General features: G+C 41.6%; 1 protein-coding gene across 1 annotated transcript; it reads right to left on the bottom strand.

Moving 5' to 3' along the window:
* Nucleotides 1-4,917: 4,917 nt before the first annotated feature.
* Nucleotides 4,918-6,398, bottom strand: rtn4rl1b (reticulon 4 receptor-like 1b; the record flags this gene model as incomplete). The annotated part of the gene is made up of 2 exons (XM_070829362.1): nucleotides 4,918-5,811; nucleotides 5,934-6,398. Coding segments are annotated over 2 exons (1,359 nt in total), but the record flags the coding sequence as incomplete, so codon positions are not given.
* Nucleotides 6,399-19,536: the final 13,138 nt, after the last annotated feature.

Below are 19,536 nucleotides of genomic sequence, written 5' to 3' on the forward strand. Positions count from 1 at the left end.
CTCACTTTTCTTCTCAGTTTTATTACTGTGATATCATATGTCTGGTTGCGTTCCCTTTGTGCGTCATTTCCTCCCCCATGAATCCCAGCCAATTCTCCTCCCTCTAACCGCTCAATTACTGATGTGCTGTAGCCTCCCGCTCTCCCTCCCTCTGCTTCTCTCATTTTCTTAATGATACCACATTCCACATTTTAGGACTTATTTCTCCTCATCCCATCCATTAATTATGCAGCAGCATTTTGGCTCTGGCTTCTAACGATATAGTCGGTGTCCTACCTGCTTTTACACAGAGGATCTTCCAGCTGAACTGGGTCCTGACTGTAAGCTGATTGCTCCTAGATTTCATCTGCAATAAGACAATTACAATTACGGCCCTGCCTTTGATGTGCTTTCCAAATAACTGGGTGAAGTCATATGAGAGTATCTGTGAGTCAGATACTAATTTACCCCAAATTTGAGGAAAAATCAAACAATTCTGTGTAAAACTCTCTGACGAGATCAATCTGGTTGGAAAAGATTGCAGCAATACTTTAGTGCCAAAGTTTTTGAAGTGCTATTTTTTCAGGTTCATTAGATAAGACAACTAGCATGGGACGCCATAACCAAGTGGCTGGCATAGTGTACAGGAACACTTGTGCTGAGTTCATGGTCAGAATGGCTGAGCTAAAAATTCTGTGGTGGTGTGTCTTCTTATATTCATATATTTATATATTAGATTAGATTAGCTATTAGTTATGAACGGACTCCTGGCCAACAACTTTGCCCTCTTCCTCAGAGATGCTGTTTTTTGTCTGATGGTGAAAGAGCAAATATAACTGCTGTATTAATAAATGATGAAGATGATGATGATAATGGTGATGATGATCATTTCAGACACCTAGTTAAATGTCAAAAAAACAGCTTTCACTTCCTTTAACATACATAAATGAACACATTTAAACATTGCTATAATTTAAGCAATGTATGAATAATTCATCCTACCCTCATATCCTGGCTGCTTTGCCATTTTATTTCACTTTATTTCACACTCTAAAGGTGGTGTACCTTATGGAACAATAAATTCAATAAGAAACATCAGCATAATTAAAAAAGCCACCAAGGTGCACATTAGAATGAGTATAATTAACATACTCCAGCCACTCAGTATTTGAAATAAGAGCTAATAAATGAATGGTTATCATCAGCTGCCGCTGAATGAGTAAACTGGGAACGTTATGTATTCAGGCACACCTGCAGGGCTCTTTCATCCGGTGGCACTTGTTGTCATTGTGTGTTTATGACATCCATCATGTAATAACAAGTGGTTGTGTTTCTCAGAAAAAGCTTGTAAAATTGTTAAATTGATGTTATATTGTCCCACATACTAATCTGAGCAGTTTAACTATCATCCTATATACAGACAGTTAAACTTTCCCTGAAAAGAGACATAACTTAATTAATTCAAATGAATTTCTTTTGAAATATATAGCCTCCATATTAAATTACGTAAAAATTAGACTTGCCTTTTATTTAAACTACTGTCAGTGTAAAGTAAGACGTTTATATAAAAATGTAAATTGTTCAATTTACTACAGCTGCAACCACAGCAAAGGCATGTTTATTCTCAGATTTATGAAGTTCTGTGCACTCCACTTTAGTAGGTGCATGTTTCCTTTTTTTCCCATAAATTACAGTGATGGATGTTTGAGTGCATGAGAAGATGCTTATCAGAGAATCCGCACCCCATCAGCCCCAGCAAACAGTTACAGATGGATACGTCTTATTTTACCTGGTTATTATTCTCTCATTCGAACATGAACATGGAAAAAGAAGGTTATTCGTAACTGAACTTCTACAAAAACACTGTATATTTTGAGGCATTTAGTGCCATTAAAAATAATAATAATAATGTTTTCAAATGGCAAGAAATACTTTAACTACTCATTATCATCAAAACCAAAAATCTGGAAAGATTTTCAATGTGGGTTTATGGCCAAAAAAAATCATACTAAAATGTAGTGTACAAAAATTTGTTGTAACATTATTACGTTTACTTATTTTGTTGTCACAGTCTTTGGGCTGTCCCAGCACTAAAATGTTTAATCCTGCAACCAGAAATAATGATTTTAGTGAGTTATGTAAAGGAAAGCAGAAAAGCAAAATCATCCAGGGATGCAGAGTAAAGAGTAGCTGTGAGATGGAAGGGGGGGTGAAAGCTGCTGCTGGTGGTGAATGTATGAGCATCAAACACTAGATGCCAGACCTGCTATCAGTTTAAATATAATTACACAGCACTCTCATCCATGCATATAACCACTGTGCTCATTTATCATTTAACAGCATTTGGAAAAAAAAAAGTTTAATGGAACACTTACTTGAGGATCAATTTCTATCATGGTGAGGGGAATGTAAAGAAGAGGAAATAGAATTTATGTTCTTAAGGTCCATTAATAATAATAATAGCCTGGAATATCTACAGATTCCATGTGACACTTTCATTAATATCCTTAGTGCTTTTCAATGATTTATTGAACTGCAATATATCACACCACAGTCTGCATGCCATCTTAGAAGTTTCCTTTTTCTATGTTGATCATGAACATGAACTCATGTTTAACTTTTGCATGTTGTTGCATTCGACTTCATTTGTAGGCCATATTTACTTACATTGTATACTGTGCATAAATCCTTGGTTTGTAGAGGAAGAATGGATCTGTCTGTAGGAAGCAACTACAGTTAAACCAGCAGGGTCTGATCAGTGGAGACAAATTGCAAAACAGAACAAAGATAGAGGAGGAAAAATAGAAAGAAAAAAAGCTACATTTGCTGACAGAATCAATTTCTCATTTAAATGAATTAAAATGGAAAAAAGGCAAGAGAAAGGGATCGAGCATGCTTTTTACTTTCCTCAAACCAGCCTATAAAATCTTAAACGCAGCAATAAACAGACTCAGACTGCAACGGTAGACATAAGAAGATATAGATTTTAATATCTTTATAAACATTTTTGTACTGTTGTTTTCTGATGATAACTTACTGAACAATTGAATTATGGCAAAGAAAGAAGATGAATAGGCATACAGCAGAACAAGAAATAGGGAGGTGAGGAATTGTGCATTAACAAATAAAAGGTTCTAAAAATATAACATGAAAAATACGTAAATAAACAAATCACCAGAAAATCAAAAAATCGAAAGACCCCTCCTGAGAGGAGAAGCAGAAAACCCTGTTATCATCATCATCATTGTCACTGATATCGTTTTTCTCATAGTAATACAGTAAATGATTAATATCAGCACTTCAAGAAGTCCTCTTGTCTCCATTCTTACTGGCACAGTTCACATCATTAATACAAACATCATCTTATCAGTAGATTGAAGGGAGGCACAAAAGCTCCAGAAGTACAGCAAGATGTCCCGTAATTGTCCATCTGTCAATCTACATTGTGCTGCATCCCCTTGTTACTTCAGAAGCGATTGTCTTGGTCTTGGATCCCCACATCCATGGACAATCACACCAGTTAATTCTCAGGCGTAATTCTTTCTGCATGATCCCTGTTTTGCCATGCTCCATTCAAAATGTTTTTTCTTTTTTTCTCATCTTTTATTGATCAAATGAGTCATTTCAGGTACACACATTTTTTCCTTGAGTCTTGTTCTTGTATTCCTTTAAAGTTTAGTCATTTAAAAAAATGTGTTCCTCACATTCTCAAAGAGGGGGTTACGTCCTCATTGAAGAGGAATATGTTCAGCACAACCTCAATGGGAAACTGAGAAAGCCCCTTTTGACCCTTGACCTCTAAGGCTCCTGTTGGCCCTGCAGCAGGGATCCGTCTCTAGGTCCGTTTTGTGTCTTAGAAAAATCAAATGAACAACATCTGACACAAGATATAGACAGACTCTTCAATATTCACAGCTTGATCTCCCAGAGACGCACATCGTTTTCCAAGCAAATGAAAATAGCGCATGGCAGTCCTTCATCTTGAAACAATTAGCAGCTTAATATTCAGTTGCAAAGGAGATGTGAAGTGATGTAAATGAAGATGGAAACAGAGTTATGTGTGGAATTGTAATACCAATGAGATACACTGTTGGATGGGCAGAGAGAGTGGTACAGTACTGGAAATAAGCCAGCATTAAGTAAACAGTAGTTATTGAAGTTTGTTAGGCCATCATACAGTGTGTGAGCTAACTGGTTGCTCTGTTTCCTTGAAACATCTGTGGCTACAGATTTCCATTTTGTTGTGAGGATGGCACATTCCTATGTCTGACACTGGCAATTTATTGCCATGCTTATACCTCTTCTTCTCCCTCTTTGTTACGCGCAATTGTTCGGACTTGTTTTTAGCAAAGGATGCAACAGAAAATATACATTTGACAGGAAAAATGGGAGCAAGATAGGACTGACACTTCACATGGGCATCGACTTTCCATTCTTGAGAACAATTTACAAACCATGAACTGAAAATTAAAGCTGGAAGGAGCACTTGAAGACCTAGCTTATCTGTCTCAGAGCTAACTAGCTAACAGGTTTTACCCATTTCTTCCTCTTTTCTCTATTTTCACCAAATTTTGGTTATCTGAGCTCCAGTTGAGTGATAAACAGAAGTTAGAAAAAATATATATGAGATACCAAGACAAATGAAGATGAAATCATATTGGCATAAGTGGCAGTGCAAGCTCCGTCTATGTCAACCTTCTGTCATTCTCTGACTCATAGTCCCTCTGATTTTTGTGCTGCAAGTCTTTCTGTTGTAGATGTTTGATGCTTTGATGCCTGTTTCAGTCTGAACATTAAAGCTCCCTACACAACATTTACACATATAATCACACTCACACATACATACATAAAAGACACACAGGCCTTGTAGTGCAGGAGCAAGAGAGGGTCTGAGGGCTGTGTTTTTTTGTGATTAGCATTTGCCAAACCCCCTGGAGGTCAGCGGAGAATGTAGTCAATTTTTGTCGTTATCAAGGCCACAAAAAGGGCACAGACATGTAGTAAGGACTGGGACAAGGATGCCCTATTGTTGGCTTGCTGAACCCCACTAGGGGGGCGAACAGTGGTCCGGGGAGTGCACTTGTGCTTCCTCCGTGTGACGGTGCCGTCTGGGGACGTGTGGTCATGTTTCCCCCCATCTGTGAAATCTGGGGAGGAATCCTCCTTGTCTGCCATGACCTCCTTTGAATGGTGAACCTCATTGTCACCCTTCCCCTTGCTCACCCTGTTACGAGGCTTCGTGCAGTTTCGAGAACGGCCAGGCCTCGAGGGGTGCACTATGTGGGTCTGCCCTCCAGAGCCCACCGCCACACCACGATTCATAGACGGATTCACTGTGCCAGATAAATTGTTAGTCTGGGCTCTGGACTCTGAATTAGGTACAGTTGGTGAACAGTTGGGGAAGTCCTCCTTGCGCAGCTCCTTCAGGTCTTTCCCAACCATATCAGGTGGCGAGTGGCAACCAACTGAAGATGTGGAACCTCGGAAACGTTTCAACCATTCCCATAGCGACAGGGCCTTGCAGTCACATGACCAGGGGTTGTTGTTGAGGCGCAGGTATTCCAAGGCAGGCAGTGTGTCCAGACACTGCCCTGACAGTTGTATCAGGGAGTTGTTGAACAGGTAGAGGGTCGTGAGACGTTTCAGGTCATGGAAGGCCAGGCGGTCAACCCACTCGATCTGGTTTTGGTGCAGAAGCAGTCGGTCCAAGGCTCGAAGCCCTTTAAAGGTGTTCTGGTTAATGCTCCACAGACGGTTTCCATGCAGGAACAGGTGGCTAAGGTTGTGGAGGTCCATAAATGTGTCATCCTGCAGGAATTTCAGATGATTATCCTGCAGAGATAGAGAGAAGACACAATCACAAGATTACAAGTTATGCAACCGTTTTTGTTCTTTTGGAAAAGTGACAGTCCTCTTTATGGTGAAACAAACCAGAATAAAACTGTCTAGTGTACCTGCAGGTAGAGATACTGCAGGTTTCTGAGGCCTTGGAAGATGTTATTAGGAAGTGAACTGAGCCCACAACGGTACAGGTGTAGCGCATTGAGACGACTCAGTCCATGAAAGGTGTCTTCAGCCAAGGAACGAAGGTGGCGATTGTCTCCCAGATCCAGCTCCTCGAGTACAGTGAAGCCGTGGAAGGTGGAGGGCTCAATGTATGTGATGTTATTGGAGTAGATCCAGAGAGTGACCGTGTTGGAGCTGAAGTGGCCCCGAAGTAAGCGATGAATCTTATTGTTCTGTAAGAAAATGCGCTCACTGTCAGGAGGAATGCCTTCAGGGACAGACAGGAAGTTGTGCGCTTGGCAGGAGACTGTGCTGGGTGCAGTGTAGCAGATACAGTGACGAGGGCAGGACCAGGAAAACTCGAGCCCACAGAGAAGCAGCAGGAACTCCAGCCCACAGCCTGCAGTGAGCACACACACATACACAGATTGATTGAGAGTAAGAGGAAAGTTGAGAAAGAGAGGAGATTACAGACATAAATCACACACACATACACACAAAGAGAGACAGGAAAGAAAAGGGAAAATGAATTAAATGCAGGGTTCATTTCAATTTTATATTTAGACTCAATGCTTTCTCGTACTTGAAAAGGAAAAATATATATGAATAAGACTAAGTCTACAGCCACAGTGGTTCTACTTGTCCCTACAGCTAACACCATACTAACATGCTCACAGTGCCAATGCTAACATGCTGACGTTTAGCAGAAATTCACCATCTTTAGCGTGTTTGCATGCTAATATTTGCTGCGTAGCATTTAACACAAAGTACATCTGAGGCTAATGATAATACCATTAGGTTTGCAGGTGTTAAAAAGGAAAAGTCAAGGGATCACCATAGTCATTAGAACATATTCTCTACGGCAGTGTCGCCCAATCCTGGTCTGTTTGACCCACTGCCCTGCAACTTTTACATGTTGCCCTGCTCCAACACATCTCATTCAAATGAATGGGTCAAAATCAGGTATCTGTCGAACTTGATGACGACTTCATTGTTGAGTCAGATGTGTTGGAGCAGGGAAACATCTAAAACATGCAGAACAGAGGGCCCAGAGGACAAGGATTGGGAAACACTGCCCATGGATATCTCTAGCAGGTGACAATCAATGTAATAAATGTCTAAATATGTCACTCTAAACCACAAATGCCAACCTCATGACCATAAATATCTTAACAAAAAAGTTGTTGAGATATTTCAGCCAGGACCAAAGTGGTCCACACCAAATGGCCCACCATGCTGCTAGCGTGAAAAAAAATTGACATAGTATGTGTTGAGGTCATACAACACAAACACTGAGCAGACTCCAGAGGACTGCGAATGAATTTATATTCTGTGCCAACTGGTGACATGTGGTCTCAGCCTAGGTTCATTTTGTGCTTTATTTCTCACAAAGCAGTGATATTGTTTCTCTGATTAGTTCGACTTGCTACACATATGGACCTTCTCTGCCGCAGTTTACTACCCGAATCCACTGAGTATGTCTAGCCTCACAATGAGGAGTCTATTGAGGAGAGCAAACAATAACACCTGCTCCAGTGAGTCACAAGACATCTCAGTGAAGCTGATTGGATCCCTAATGCAGCACTGTTGTCTGATTTGACACATATGCAGCTATTTCAGAAATTACCCAATATTCTGCCACCTTAGGGAGATGTGCTATTAAGAGTCCAATCCCTTCCCTGAGACCATTGGCACTACTTTGCAGTGAGTGGAGGCTGTGATCAGTCTTTTTGTGTTGTTAAATGGGGCGTGGAATGCCTATTTAAACTTGTAGTAAGCTGCTCTGAGGCGCTTTCTGATCGGTGACATGATTCCCTAGATCCTTGAGACGGGAGATGTGACTTATCCACAGTCTCATCTAAAGTGAGCACAACTCATAGCCCATCATGAAAGTTCCATCTGACAACCCCTGGCTGTCTTCTACTCAATTTATTATTCACAGCATAGCAGAGGCCTGATTCACTGCCTCTAATCGATATGCCTCTGTTGCCTTTTAAGTCTCCCTGTAATCCTGGGTCTTTTATGCTGGAAATTCAGGAGCTGCAGAATTACTCTCCACCAAGAGACAGGCATATTTATCGAACGTATTTTCTCTCCAAACTGTGGCTAAGCTGTGACATTCAGTGTCTGACTCCACTGACCTTTAACAGTAATTCTGTGTCTAGTTGCAGAGCTGGTGCACGGAGCTGTGTGTCACCTGAACAGGAGTGTGCTCTCTCGGGCATGGATCTAATCCTATTTGTTAAGCCCAGCCACTGGGCAACAATGGAAATGCATGCATCCTCCTAAATCAGAAATGTGCCCACTAAATGAGGTAAATCTTCACGGTTGAACACTGTCAAAAGGTTGAATGCGAGTGTGTGTGCTGGTGTGCATGTGACATTGTGGTGTTTCAGACCATGACATGCCATGAGTGCACTACAATAGGCCTAGGCTTTATTTAGACTTTTAATTCTAATGCCATGACCTACACCAGGACATGGAACCTTTAGTGCATTACTGTCTATATCCAGATTTGTCCAAACAAGAAATTTGTTTCACTTCATCTCTCTGCCGCTCCTTTTAATCTCAATCTTTCTTTCTACTTGCCATTTCCATGAGGATGTATCAAGCACGGCACCTACTGACTGAATAAATAGGTGAAAACATTTTGCATTACACCTGGGAAATGAAGGTTTACTTTATTTATCAAACAAATAAACAAGACAAGACACAGTAAATTTCCCAGCCACTGTTTGAGGAGCGTTTGCATTAAGCAGCATCCAGCAGGTACTTGAGATGCAGCTCTAGTCATTTGGTATTTGCTATTGGTTGACATTTTATTAGACTATTGACCCTCACAGAATAAGTGTTTTTATAAAGAACACAAAGAATACAGCAAATTTAATCACTCTTATTTTTACATTTGACTCTCATACTTCCAAGAGATGCCATTATTCATGAAGCTGATCATTCTCTCACTCCAGTAATTATAATTTTGAGGCTTAAACTGTTTCCATTAAGGATTTATTTCATGCATGTCAGTAGAATCAGGTAGCAGATTTCTAACAGGAAAATGATCTGAGCAGGCGAGAGACAGACAGTGATAAGTGCGATACACAGGGAAAGCGAGGGAATGAGAACGTAGATGCTGCCGAGATAGTGAGACAATTTGAATCAGTGATCTGCTAATCACGTTGGACACATAAGGATGCGCCTCCTTTCCTCTCACTCTCCTCAGCTTGTCAGGACAAAGTAATAGATTCTTTATCCTGCTTCATCTGTTCCTCTAAAATGGCTGTTTTTACTGGTTTGCCAAATACCTCTATTTGCAGAGAAAACCACTAAGAAAATAAAAACATGGCAGATATGGGGTGTAATATTTTCCTATTTCCTATTTTCCTTCACTATGAACAAAATGTTTTAGCTTCATCCCTGATGAGGCTTTAGAAGATGTGAATTTATGATGTGACTGCTCTTTAGATGCTCAAAGTATCTCAAACACTCTGTTCTGCGTGCATATTGAGTGACGAGGGGGAAGCATACACCGTTTTCCTTGTTTTCAGCCACACTGAAGACATGTGTGCTCTCTTTTGAAGCTGGCATAACATGCACTTCCACTGGAGACCCCAACAGCTGCCAGCTCCCTGATCTCTGCACCCCATATATTAACACAGCCAAACACTATTTTGTATACCAATGTAAAGGTAAATGCACACATTCACACAAGACAATGTCATAGAAATATATGTGATTAACTGCATGTATACTGTGTATGCATAAGCTCTCTATGGATACACTAAGACATACAGTATATTCTCCGGCATTCACACGTGCATCAGGTTTGGGAATAAATGAGGCAGATCATGTCAGTGTGACAAGCATAAAAGGCTGAATGACGCTTGTTTACAGATCTTTGAATAGGGAGACTGGTTTAGCAAAGTGGAAAAAAAGAAGTATTATGTGGGAATGCTGTCCTTAAATGAAAATGTAAGAAATTAATGTGTGTCATAACTGCATTGTGCGCTCACACAATGAGCCATTCAGCTCAAATTGTATTATATAAATAGCTTTGGACACAACGGAGCATATATATGCCAATAGTGCCTATTGGAATTTGGCAGAATAAAGGAGAGGCTCTGAAAGAGAGATAATGTGTTTTTGGAAAGGAAAAGGCACAGCTATTTCTGGTTAGAGCCTGGGCTGTGTTTTAACACTCTCGTCACTAGTCTTTCACTTCCAAGTCTTTCCTCATGCAGCTTCCCATCACCCCCTTTTTCCTCCCCACTGATTACTGATGACAGATGCTATTGATAGCGCTTCACAGGAAGAATTACGTTTGACCCTGTGATCCCATCATCACCAAGTTTTCTTTTTTCTTTGGGGGCGTAGAACGGAAATAGATAAATAATTGAATAAAACACAATGGCTCGGGTCCCCTGACAGACTGAGAAGTGAGTGTGTAGAATATCACTGAAGCATAGTTCACTCTAGATTTGCCCTCATGAATAACACATCTCTGCTAATAGGAGGGAAATGGTACGACTGTAGGGCTGCGTGACTCTGCCCATCATTACACTGGACAAACTCAATTTCCTGTGTCTCTCCAAAGACCCTGATAAGCACCCTGGTGTTTTCGCTCTTGCTATTGGCTGGTTCTAAATAATGTCTCTCCATCAAAATGTGATTAATAGTCATATGTATGCACAAGATGGCTAATAATGCTAAAGCAGTATATTTGATTATTGATTGGATGGGCTCGTTTTTCTGAGGAGAATGGCTTGAAACCCAACAATGACAATGTGTCAATGTTACCCTGTGGAACTAAATGTGGTGCCTCTATGTGTAATAAAGTGAATTCTCTGTAGTAATATATTCTGCATTGTTTCTTATAGGGGTGTAGCACAATGCTTCTATCTCCATCTGTCGCTCTTTTGTCATGAAAACATCTGAATTTTTACTATGGAGGCATTCACTTTTGAGACAGCTCCTGATTTTTGCTTGATATTTAGGTCACTATTTAGGCGCTGACAGAATGGCGCCGGTGAGACGGCAGCCTGTCGCGTGCAGCTGTGTGCAGTGTGGATGCTTATTGTTGTGCTTATTGTTTGTTTAGCATTTTATTGCTTTTTTTACTAGGCTACGGATGAGTGTTATAGCTACAGCTATTGCGTGCTGTTGAGTTCTTAGCCAAGACTTAACCACTATCAAGAGGAACGAGAGTGGAATTATGTGCCTGATATCGGCCAGATGGACGGAACTAGAGATGTGACGTTCGCGAACAAGTCGAGTCTTTTGAATGGCTCTTTTAAGTGAACGATGAGAACCGATTCGCAGTTGTGAGCCGTTCGTTTGCGAGTCGTTCTTATATGCAAATTGCCCACGTTGCCTTCATGTGTCACCTGTGTGCCCCATGAGTCTGAGTTGTCCACGCTGCCTTCACGTTAATGACCAAATAAAATCTCCGAGTTTGAGTTGTCCACAGCACGCTCCATTCACGTGAACGCAGCTATAGATGCGCAGCAATAGGGGAGGACATATTAGTGAGCGCCGCCCGACCAGACTGAAGACATTTACATTATTGTTATTGTTATTATTATTGTTATTGTTATTGTTTCCATTGTTCTGATGTGGATTCGAGTCAAGGAGCTGAGCTCCTGTTTGTAAAGTAGTTCAGGTGAACACACACCAGGTAGTTCAGTACAATTTTGCATTCACATTTTAATCATGTCCTAATTTTTTCTCTCTCTCTCTCTCTCTCTCTCTCTCTCTCTCTCTCTCTCTCTTTATTTGCAAATTATAGTGGTAAGTATTAAGTAAGTATTTGGTCAATAACAAAAGTTCATCTCAATACTTTGTTATATATCCTTTGTTGGCAATGACAGAGGTCAAACGTTTTCTGCAAGTCTTCACAAGGTTCACACACTGTTGCTGGTATTTTGGTATTCCTCCATGCTGATCTCCTCTAGAGCAGTGATGTTTTGGGGCTGTCGCTGGGCAACACGGACTTTCAACTCCCTCCAAAGATTTTCTATGGGGTTGAGATCTGGAGACTGGCTAGGCCACTCCAGGACCTTGAAATGCTTCTTACGAAGCCACTCCTTCGTTGCCCGGGCGGTGTGTTTGGGATCATTGTCATGCTGAAAGACCCAGCCACGTTTCATCTACAATGCCCTTGCTGATGGAAGGAGGTTTTCACTCAAAATCTCACGATACATGGCCCCATTCATTCTTTCCTTTACACAGATCAGTCGTCCTGGTCCCTTTGCAGAAAAACAGCCCCAAAGCATGATGTTTCCACCCCCATGCTTCACAGTAGGTATGGTGTTCTTTGGATGCAACTCAGCATTCTTTCTCCTCCAAACACGACAAGTTGAGTTTTTACCAAAAAAGACCCTGATAAGCAGATAAGCAAGGAACTAGTACTTGTCAAGTACCAGAAACTGTACCAGGAGAGCAGCATCGTATGACGGACAACACGCCCGATTCTCTTGTCAGTTTTACCGACTTCAGGGCGATACGAGCGGACAGGGACACCAGAGCAAGTGGTAAGCAGAAAGGAGGGGGGCTTATACTGCTCGTCAACAACAAGTGGTGTAACCCTAGGCATGCTACTATCAAAGAACAGATATGCAACAAGGACTTTGAACTCGTAGTGGTTAGTTTAAGACTTTACTACCTACCCAGGGAGTTCACAGTGGTGGTAGCCATAGTTGTTTAAATTCCCCCATCTGCCAAGGCGGAAGTCGCGTGCGACATGATACACACCACTATCGCGAGACTTCAGTCCAAGCACCCAGAGGCGTTCATTGTTGTGTCTGGAGATTACAACCATGTCTGTCTTTCTAAGACTATGCTCACCTTTAAACAGTTTGTTGACTGTACAACCAGAGGTGATAAAACGCTGGATCTTTTGTATGCAAATGTTAAAAATGCATACAAATGTACTGCACTGCCCCCTCTTGGTCAATCAGACCATGACATGGTACCCCAGCTGTCAAGAGGCTGCCCATCACCACCAGAACATCAAGAGGCTGGTATCCTGAAGCTGATGAAGTCCTGAGGTGCTGTTTCGAGACAACAGATTGGGAGGTGTTTTGCGAGGAGTATGGGGAGGACATTGATGGCCTAACAGAATGCATTACCCATTACATCAATTTCTGTTTTGATGACATCATGCCATCCAGGGTAATTCGTGGCTACAGGAATAAAATAAAAGAAATTCAAAAGAAACTGAAGGGGAAGATTAAGGAGGAGAAAGAAGCATATAGGCTCAAATTAGAACAGCAGCTGCAGCAAGATGGAGTGAAACAGGTATGGGCTGGAATGCGAAAGATCACGGGCATGAAGCAGAAGGGCCGCACACTGCCTGATGGCGATCGGAGTCTGGCTGATGATCTGAACAAATTTTTCAACAGATTTGATTGCCCCACACCACCCCAGCGACCCCCACCTCTGCTGACCATTGCTGCTTCCTCTCCACCCCCCTTCCATCTCTCCAACACTCCTGGGATATTACCTGCACAGAGTCCCCTCCTCCCACCTCCTACTCCACCAGCAGTCCCATCTATGACTCTTCATCCAGCTCAGGTCAAGATGATGTTGGACAGACTGAAGCCAAGGAAAGCAGGGGGGCCCGATGACATCAGCCCAAGGCTACTGAAGACCTGCTCTACAGAGCTATGTGGTATCCTAACACACCTGTTCAACCTGAGCTTAAGTCTACAGAAGGTCCCAAGGCTGTGGAAAACATCTTGCCTGGTACGTGTCCCTAAGAAGACCCATTCCACTCACCACAATGACTACAGACCAGTAGCACTCACATCTCATGTGATGAAGACATTTGAGAGACTTGTCCTCTTCTACATCAGGACTAGTGTGTCAACTCAAATGGATCCTCTACAGTTTGCCTATCAGCCCAACATCAGTGTCGATGATGCCCTCATTTACATGCTGCAGAGGGCATACACACATCTGGATACCCCTGATGCATCTGTAAGGATTACATTCTTTGATTTTTCAAGCGCCTTCAACACCATTCATCCCCGATTACTAGGGAAAAAGATGGAGAAGACCACAGTACGTGCGACTACAGAACAGTGTCTCAAGCACCATCCTGAGCAGCACAGGGGCCCCACAAGGAACGGTGCTGGCTCCATTCCTGTTTACCATCTACACAGCGGATTTCCAACACAACACCAACAGCTGTTTTATGCAGAAATTTTCAGATGACACTGCTGTTGTTGGCCTCATCAAAGAGGACGATGAGGATGACTACAGACACACAATAAACAACTTTGTGGGGTGGAGTGCACACAATCGCTTCCATCTCAACACCGAAAAAACAAAGGAGATAGTTGTGGATTTCAGGAGGAAAAGGAGGAGGACCCAACCAACACCAATCACCATCAGGGGCACTGAGGTGGAGGTGGTCACCAACCACAGGTACCTTGGTGTGCAGCTTGACAGTGATCTGGCCTGGAGGAGTCATATGGAGGCGGTGCACAGGAAGGGACAAAGCTGACTTTACTTCCTAAGGCGGCTAAAGTCATTTAACATCTGCCAATCCCTGCTGTGCAGTGTCTACCATTCAGTGGTGGCTGGGGCTCTGTTTTTTGCTGTGGCCTGCTGGGGAGAAGGTGCCCGCACAGCGGACAAAAACAGGCTGAGCAAGCTGATCAGGAAGGCTGGCTCAGTAGTCGGGACTGAGCAACAAACAGTCCAGCAGGTGGCAGGGGTCAGAACTCTGAACAAATTAGGCTCAATAATGACCAACACTGCACACCCACTCCACGCCCTGAGGGTGATCAATAGCAGCACCTTCAGTCAGAGACTGATTGCACCGATGTGCAGTTCTGAGAGATACAGGAAGTCTTTTATACCAGCTGCTATAAGGTTTTACAATGCAAAAAAATAACTTTGCACTTCTCAACTTAGTACGTACGAAAGATAGCTGAGGAAATGTGTGGTGTTATGTCTGCTTTGCACTTTTATATCTGCTCTGCACTTTTTTTAGTATTTATTTATTGTATTTTTAACTTAGTAAGTATGAAAGATACCTGAGGAAATGTGCGATGGTATGTCTGCTTTGAAAGCTGCCGTGCCACTATAATTTCCTGTAAAGGATTATTAAAGGATCTATCTATCTATCACACACAATTTTATCTTCAAAACACTTCCTCACTCCTCAGGGCTCTAACTTTACAAAACTATACCTGCAAATGTCCGAAAGCCCCTGATAGTTCACATCACATCGAGAGGGGGCAAACAAATAAAAACTTGCACAGCAGCCTTCTAAACCATTTCTCTTGATTTTCTGAGTGCTCTCGTTATTCTCTCTCTCTCTCTCTCTCTCTCTTTTGATAATTACCTCTAAGCAAAGGCTTTCTGCCAGTGAGGTACAGTAAATGACAGTCACATAATAGGCATTCTGCATGTATAAGCGGGTGGAGGAGGGGTTTTTGTTTTATTTTAAGTTATATTTTGGTAGTCAACAAAGAGACATAAAGTACCTGACACATACAATTGACCCCAGGGATAAAAGTAAATCTGAAGATAACAGTCCGGTTAACGAATGTCTTTGTGGACTTGTTAAAAGCACTGATTAGTGCTATTATTTTCTGACTGAACAGCAAACTCACACATGAACACTTCTGCCAACATCTGTGACCAGCAATGCTTCTGCCCGGGAATATTTGTTTTTTGTTTTTTTTCACAGTCTGCTGCAGAGCGTTATAGATTTTGTCTCATTTGCCATTCCCCGGCTCCACTGCAGGCAATATTGCCTCATAAGGTTGCCTGACTATTCTTCTAGTGAATGAAAGGAAAATGGGAGAGAACAATGACAACGCTAAGATCCCTGAGAAATGTAGCGAAATAGAAATATTTCAGAAATATATCACGGTGCTGTGATATTCTTCTGGTGCAGAGACATGACACAACAAAGTGAGAGATTGCTAACAAGTGCGTGAGAGTGTGTGTGTTTCTGTCTTTATCATCATAACTTGGTTTCATCTCTTATCTCATGCTAGCACACTACAAATAAATCAGGTCACATAGAACTGATAGGGTAATTAGTATATGCAATAAAATTTCCAAAATATGAAGGGTATCGTCCTGATAATGAGTTCAAGCCTTCAAAAACAAACAAACAAACAAACAAAAAAACTTGTTACAGTTGCCAAAATTGTTTCTCTGCCTCTTCCTCTCCAGCTTCTCTTCTGTGATTGATATAGATTTTATGAGAGAGATCAATCAGCTTTTTTACCTCAATTCACCTCCTCACTCCACTTCATAAAACACTTTTTAATCCTTTGGGCATTTAGGATGTTGTAAAAATGTTAAGACACCCAAATTATGATGCACAAGCTTCTGTCTAGACCCACAGGCCTCGCACTATTGAATTATACTGGGTTGTTCTGTTCCACGTTTGATTCCTTTGATTGAGGGCATGTGTGTTGGCAGAGTGTGGACGGTGAAACTGTAAATTGTCAACACTTCCTGCACATTAATTACGATTTGATCACTCTTCTGTCGAGCTGGCTTCACTTCAATGGCCTGAGCTGCTTCATGTTTCTGATTGCACACCGGCCGAGGCAGAGCGGTGGTTAAAGAGAGCAGGAGCCCAGTCACAGAGCAGGTAGGCACGCAGAGTGCCAAGTTATGTCAGGGTTAAATGGACCAGCATGTTCCCCACATTATTGATATTTATGTCTGCTAAGCGCTCCTTTATGGCTGTTTGATAATGTGACCAGTGGCTGGTCAATGAGGCGGCCCTGTCGATAAATCTCTTCGGCCTCACAATTTGGAAAGGACAAAGTGAGAGAGGAGGAGAGTAAAAAAAAAAACCAAAAAAACCTGCAGGTTGAGACAGAATAATAGGATTGTGTAACTATGACTGAGGTCTCTCTCACCTGAACTCTGCAGACAGTTGCAACTGCACAGAGGTGAAGATCTCACTGGTTACAGTGCTTCTGAACACACAAACACATATAAAAGCAAGCAAGCAAACCAGAGGGAAGCTGAACATAAAAAGGGCAGAGATGATGTGAGTGACAGCAGTGTTTCTCAGGTTGAGGAATCAGAGTGCCTAAAAATAACTCTCCAAACAAGCAACACCATATGGAGCACGTACAGAATAAAGGGGAGGATTTGTGGAGAGTGTGCAATTGAATAAAGCACATTTATTTAAAGATGGAACTCGAAGATGCTGAGAAGCCAGGCGGATAAGCGGGTGGCTGATGGCTGAGCTAACCGCAGATGTTTAATACCTACATTTTAATTAACAGACTTAATGGGTGTCTAGTAGGTGCTAATTCCGCTTGCTTACATTTACAGGCACATCTGTACTCGTTGGTCTTTTGCTCTCCATCCCTTCACAACATTCTGTTGAAATTTAATAGATGCCATACGTTGTGCATGCACACACATACATTACACACACACACACACCATCCATGCACACATTTACACAGCCATACCAGGCAAATCACCGCTGTTGGTGGCAACACTATCAGCCACAAACTACATTCATTCATCATGACAGCACAAAGCCAAACGATTCAAATATATTGCACAACCCTGCGGCAGTATTGCACTAGACTGGGCAAACTAAACTAATGGCTCTGCAAAACCTATATAAATCATCCAAGTGTATCCATACGTAGTTCACCAAGTGATAGAGAGCATTTATAATGCAATTCCCGCTGCTGGAGTGGATAATAATTATCTTTCATGGTTGAGGGTCTTTGATATAATGTAGGGTCTCTTCAAATGTGGGGAAATCTTTACAGTCTGTGGTATCAGTGTCATTTCACTAGTGGCACTAAAATGCAAGGTAAATTTGTCTCATTATTACAACATATGGCAAATTCTGGTTACATTTATTTCTGAATGAAAGGGCAATTACATAGTGTGAGATTTTTAACAAGTCCTCATGTGCCACTCCTAGTTAATATGGATTTCTCTGACAAGTTGAGCCTTCATGAATTTTGGTTGCGATCGGTTCAAAGGGAAGTTCAGTATGTCTTTGTACCACATTTACAACTATGAAAAAAATGATAATTAATGAGACTAGATGGTTACAGCAACATCTATTGAGTCAAAAAATATTTGACCAAAAAACAGATTTATTGGGCAGAAAATGTAGATTTAAAATTGATAAACACTCATTTTGTCTTTTTTTTTTATTTGAATTTGTGGATAAGCCAGTGCTACTAACTAAGTTGCCTTTTTATTGTAGGACCAAGCCCATGTAAGGGCCAATTTGGGCTCCAACACACTGACATTCTGCTTTCCATTTCACAAATTTGAGAGACAGTTATACTCTACATTAAGTCGAGTTTGGAGCTGAGTTTATAACTTTCAGCAGCAGGCTGTACGGCTGTCAGTCTGCCTGGCTCGTCCAGTTGTGGCGTCGTGTTCAATCATGGGGATGTATATCAATGACAGTGTGCAGCAGGGCCAATCACTGTGTGTCTCTGTCTGAGTGACAGCTGAATTGTGGTGACAGCAGGCAGACAAACTTAGGAAAAAACAGCAAATGTCAAGGAAAAGTCTTGGTCAAAAATAGACCTTATTGTAAGGACTCCATTTAATAGAGAAGTAAAGCACTGTGGTTATTGCACTCCATGAACCAGAGGACCTGGCTACAAGTTTTTTGTCAGCGAGCATCTGTCTCATGAAGAATCTAAGCAAGGCATTGAATCATTGCTAGCTGCAGGGCTGCTGCTCTTCAACTCACCCTGTGCTTTGATGTGTCTGTGGAAGGGGCCAAACAAAATATTGAAATTTCCCCATGGACTAAATTATCAGAGTGTTTAGAAAAGCAGAATAGAATGGCCAAAGCAGGGCTGCAGCCAAAAGTAGAAAAAAAAAAAATTATTATTTCTCCTTTTGGGATTCATACAGCGACTACTAACTATTATATATAACATTGCAATCAGTCTAATAGTACACTGATGTACCCCACAATTTGTCTCAGTCTGCTCTGCATTTGTGCCTTAGTGTCCTTGATTTAACATACCTGTCAGCTCAAACACTATACCAACTGTAAACACTACACCAACTATACCACTGTACCAACACAATTGTTGTTGTTGTACAATGACAATAAAACCTCTTACGTCTTATAATCCACATGAGATGGCCTGAGAGCAGTTTACTACATGACTTAACAATGTCCATGTGCTAGAAAGAATAATTTGACATTATTTACCAGAAAAATATTCAATTTGTTTAAGCTGCTGAATTGTTATTGTGTGACTACTTGGTTATCTACAGGAACTAAAGAGAGTAAATTGTGTTGCTTTTGTTAACTCTGACACATGTTTTTCCCAGTGTCAGCAACCTCACCATCTCATCCGCTTTTGTATGAGTTATCCTTATGATTTGAACTGCTGATTAAAATTGCAACATGTTGACACGTGTAGAAATGACGTTCCCTGACCACGAAGACACACAGAACGCTATAGTAGATGCCACTAAAAGCTTTTGGGGATTAATGATTTAGAGTCTGCACGGCTCTGCTTTGGAACCATCAGGTCAGTATAGACCTATATCTGCACTGAGAGG

This window comes from Pempheris klunzingeri, chromosome 4 (assembly GCF_042242105.1).
Source record: "Pempheris klunzingeri isolate RE-2024b chromosome 4, fPemKlu1.hap1, whole genome shotgun sequence".
Classification (NCBI taxonomy): Eukaryota; Metazoa; Chordata; class Actinopteri; order Acropomatiformes; family Pempheridae; genus Pempheris; species Pempheris klunzingeri.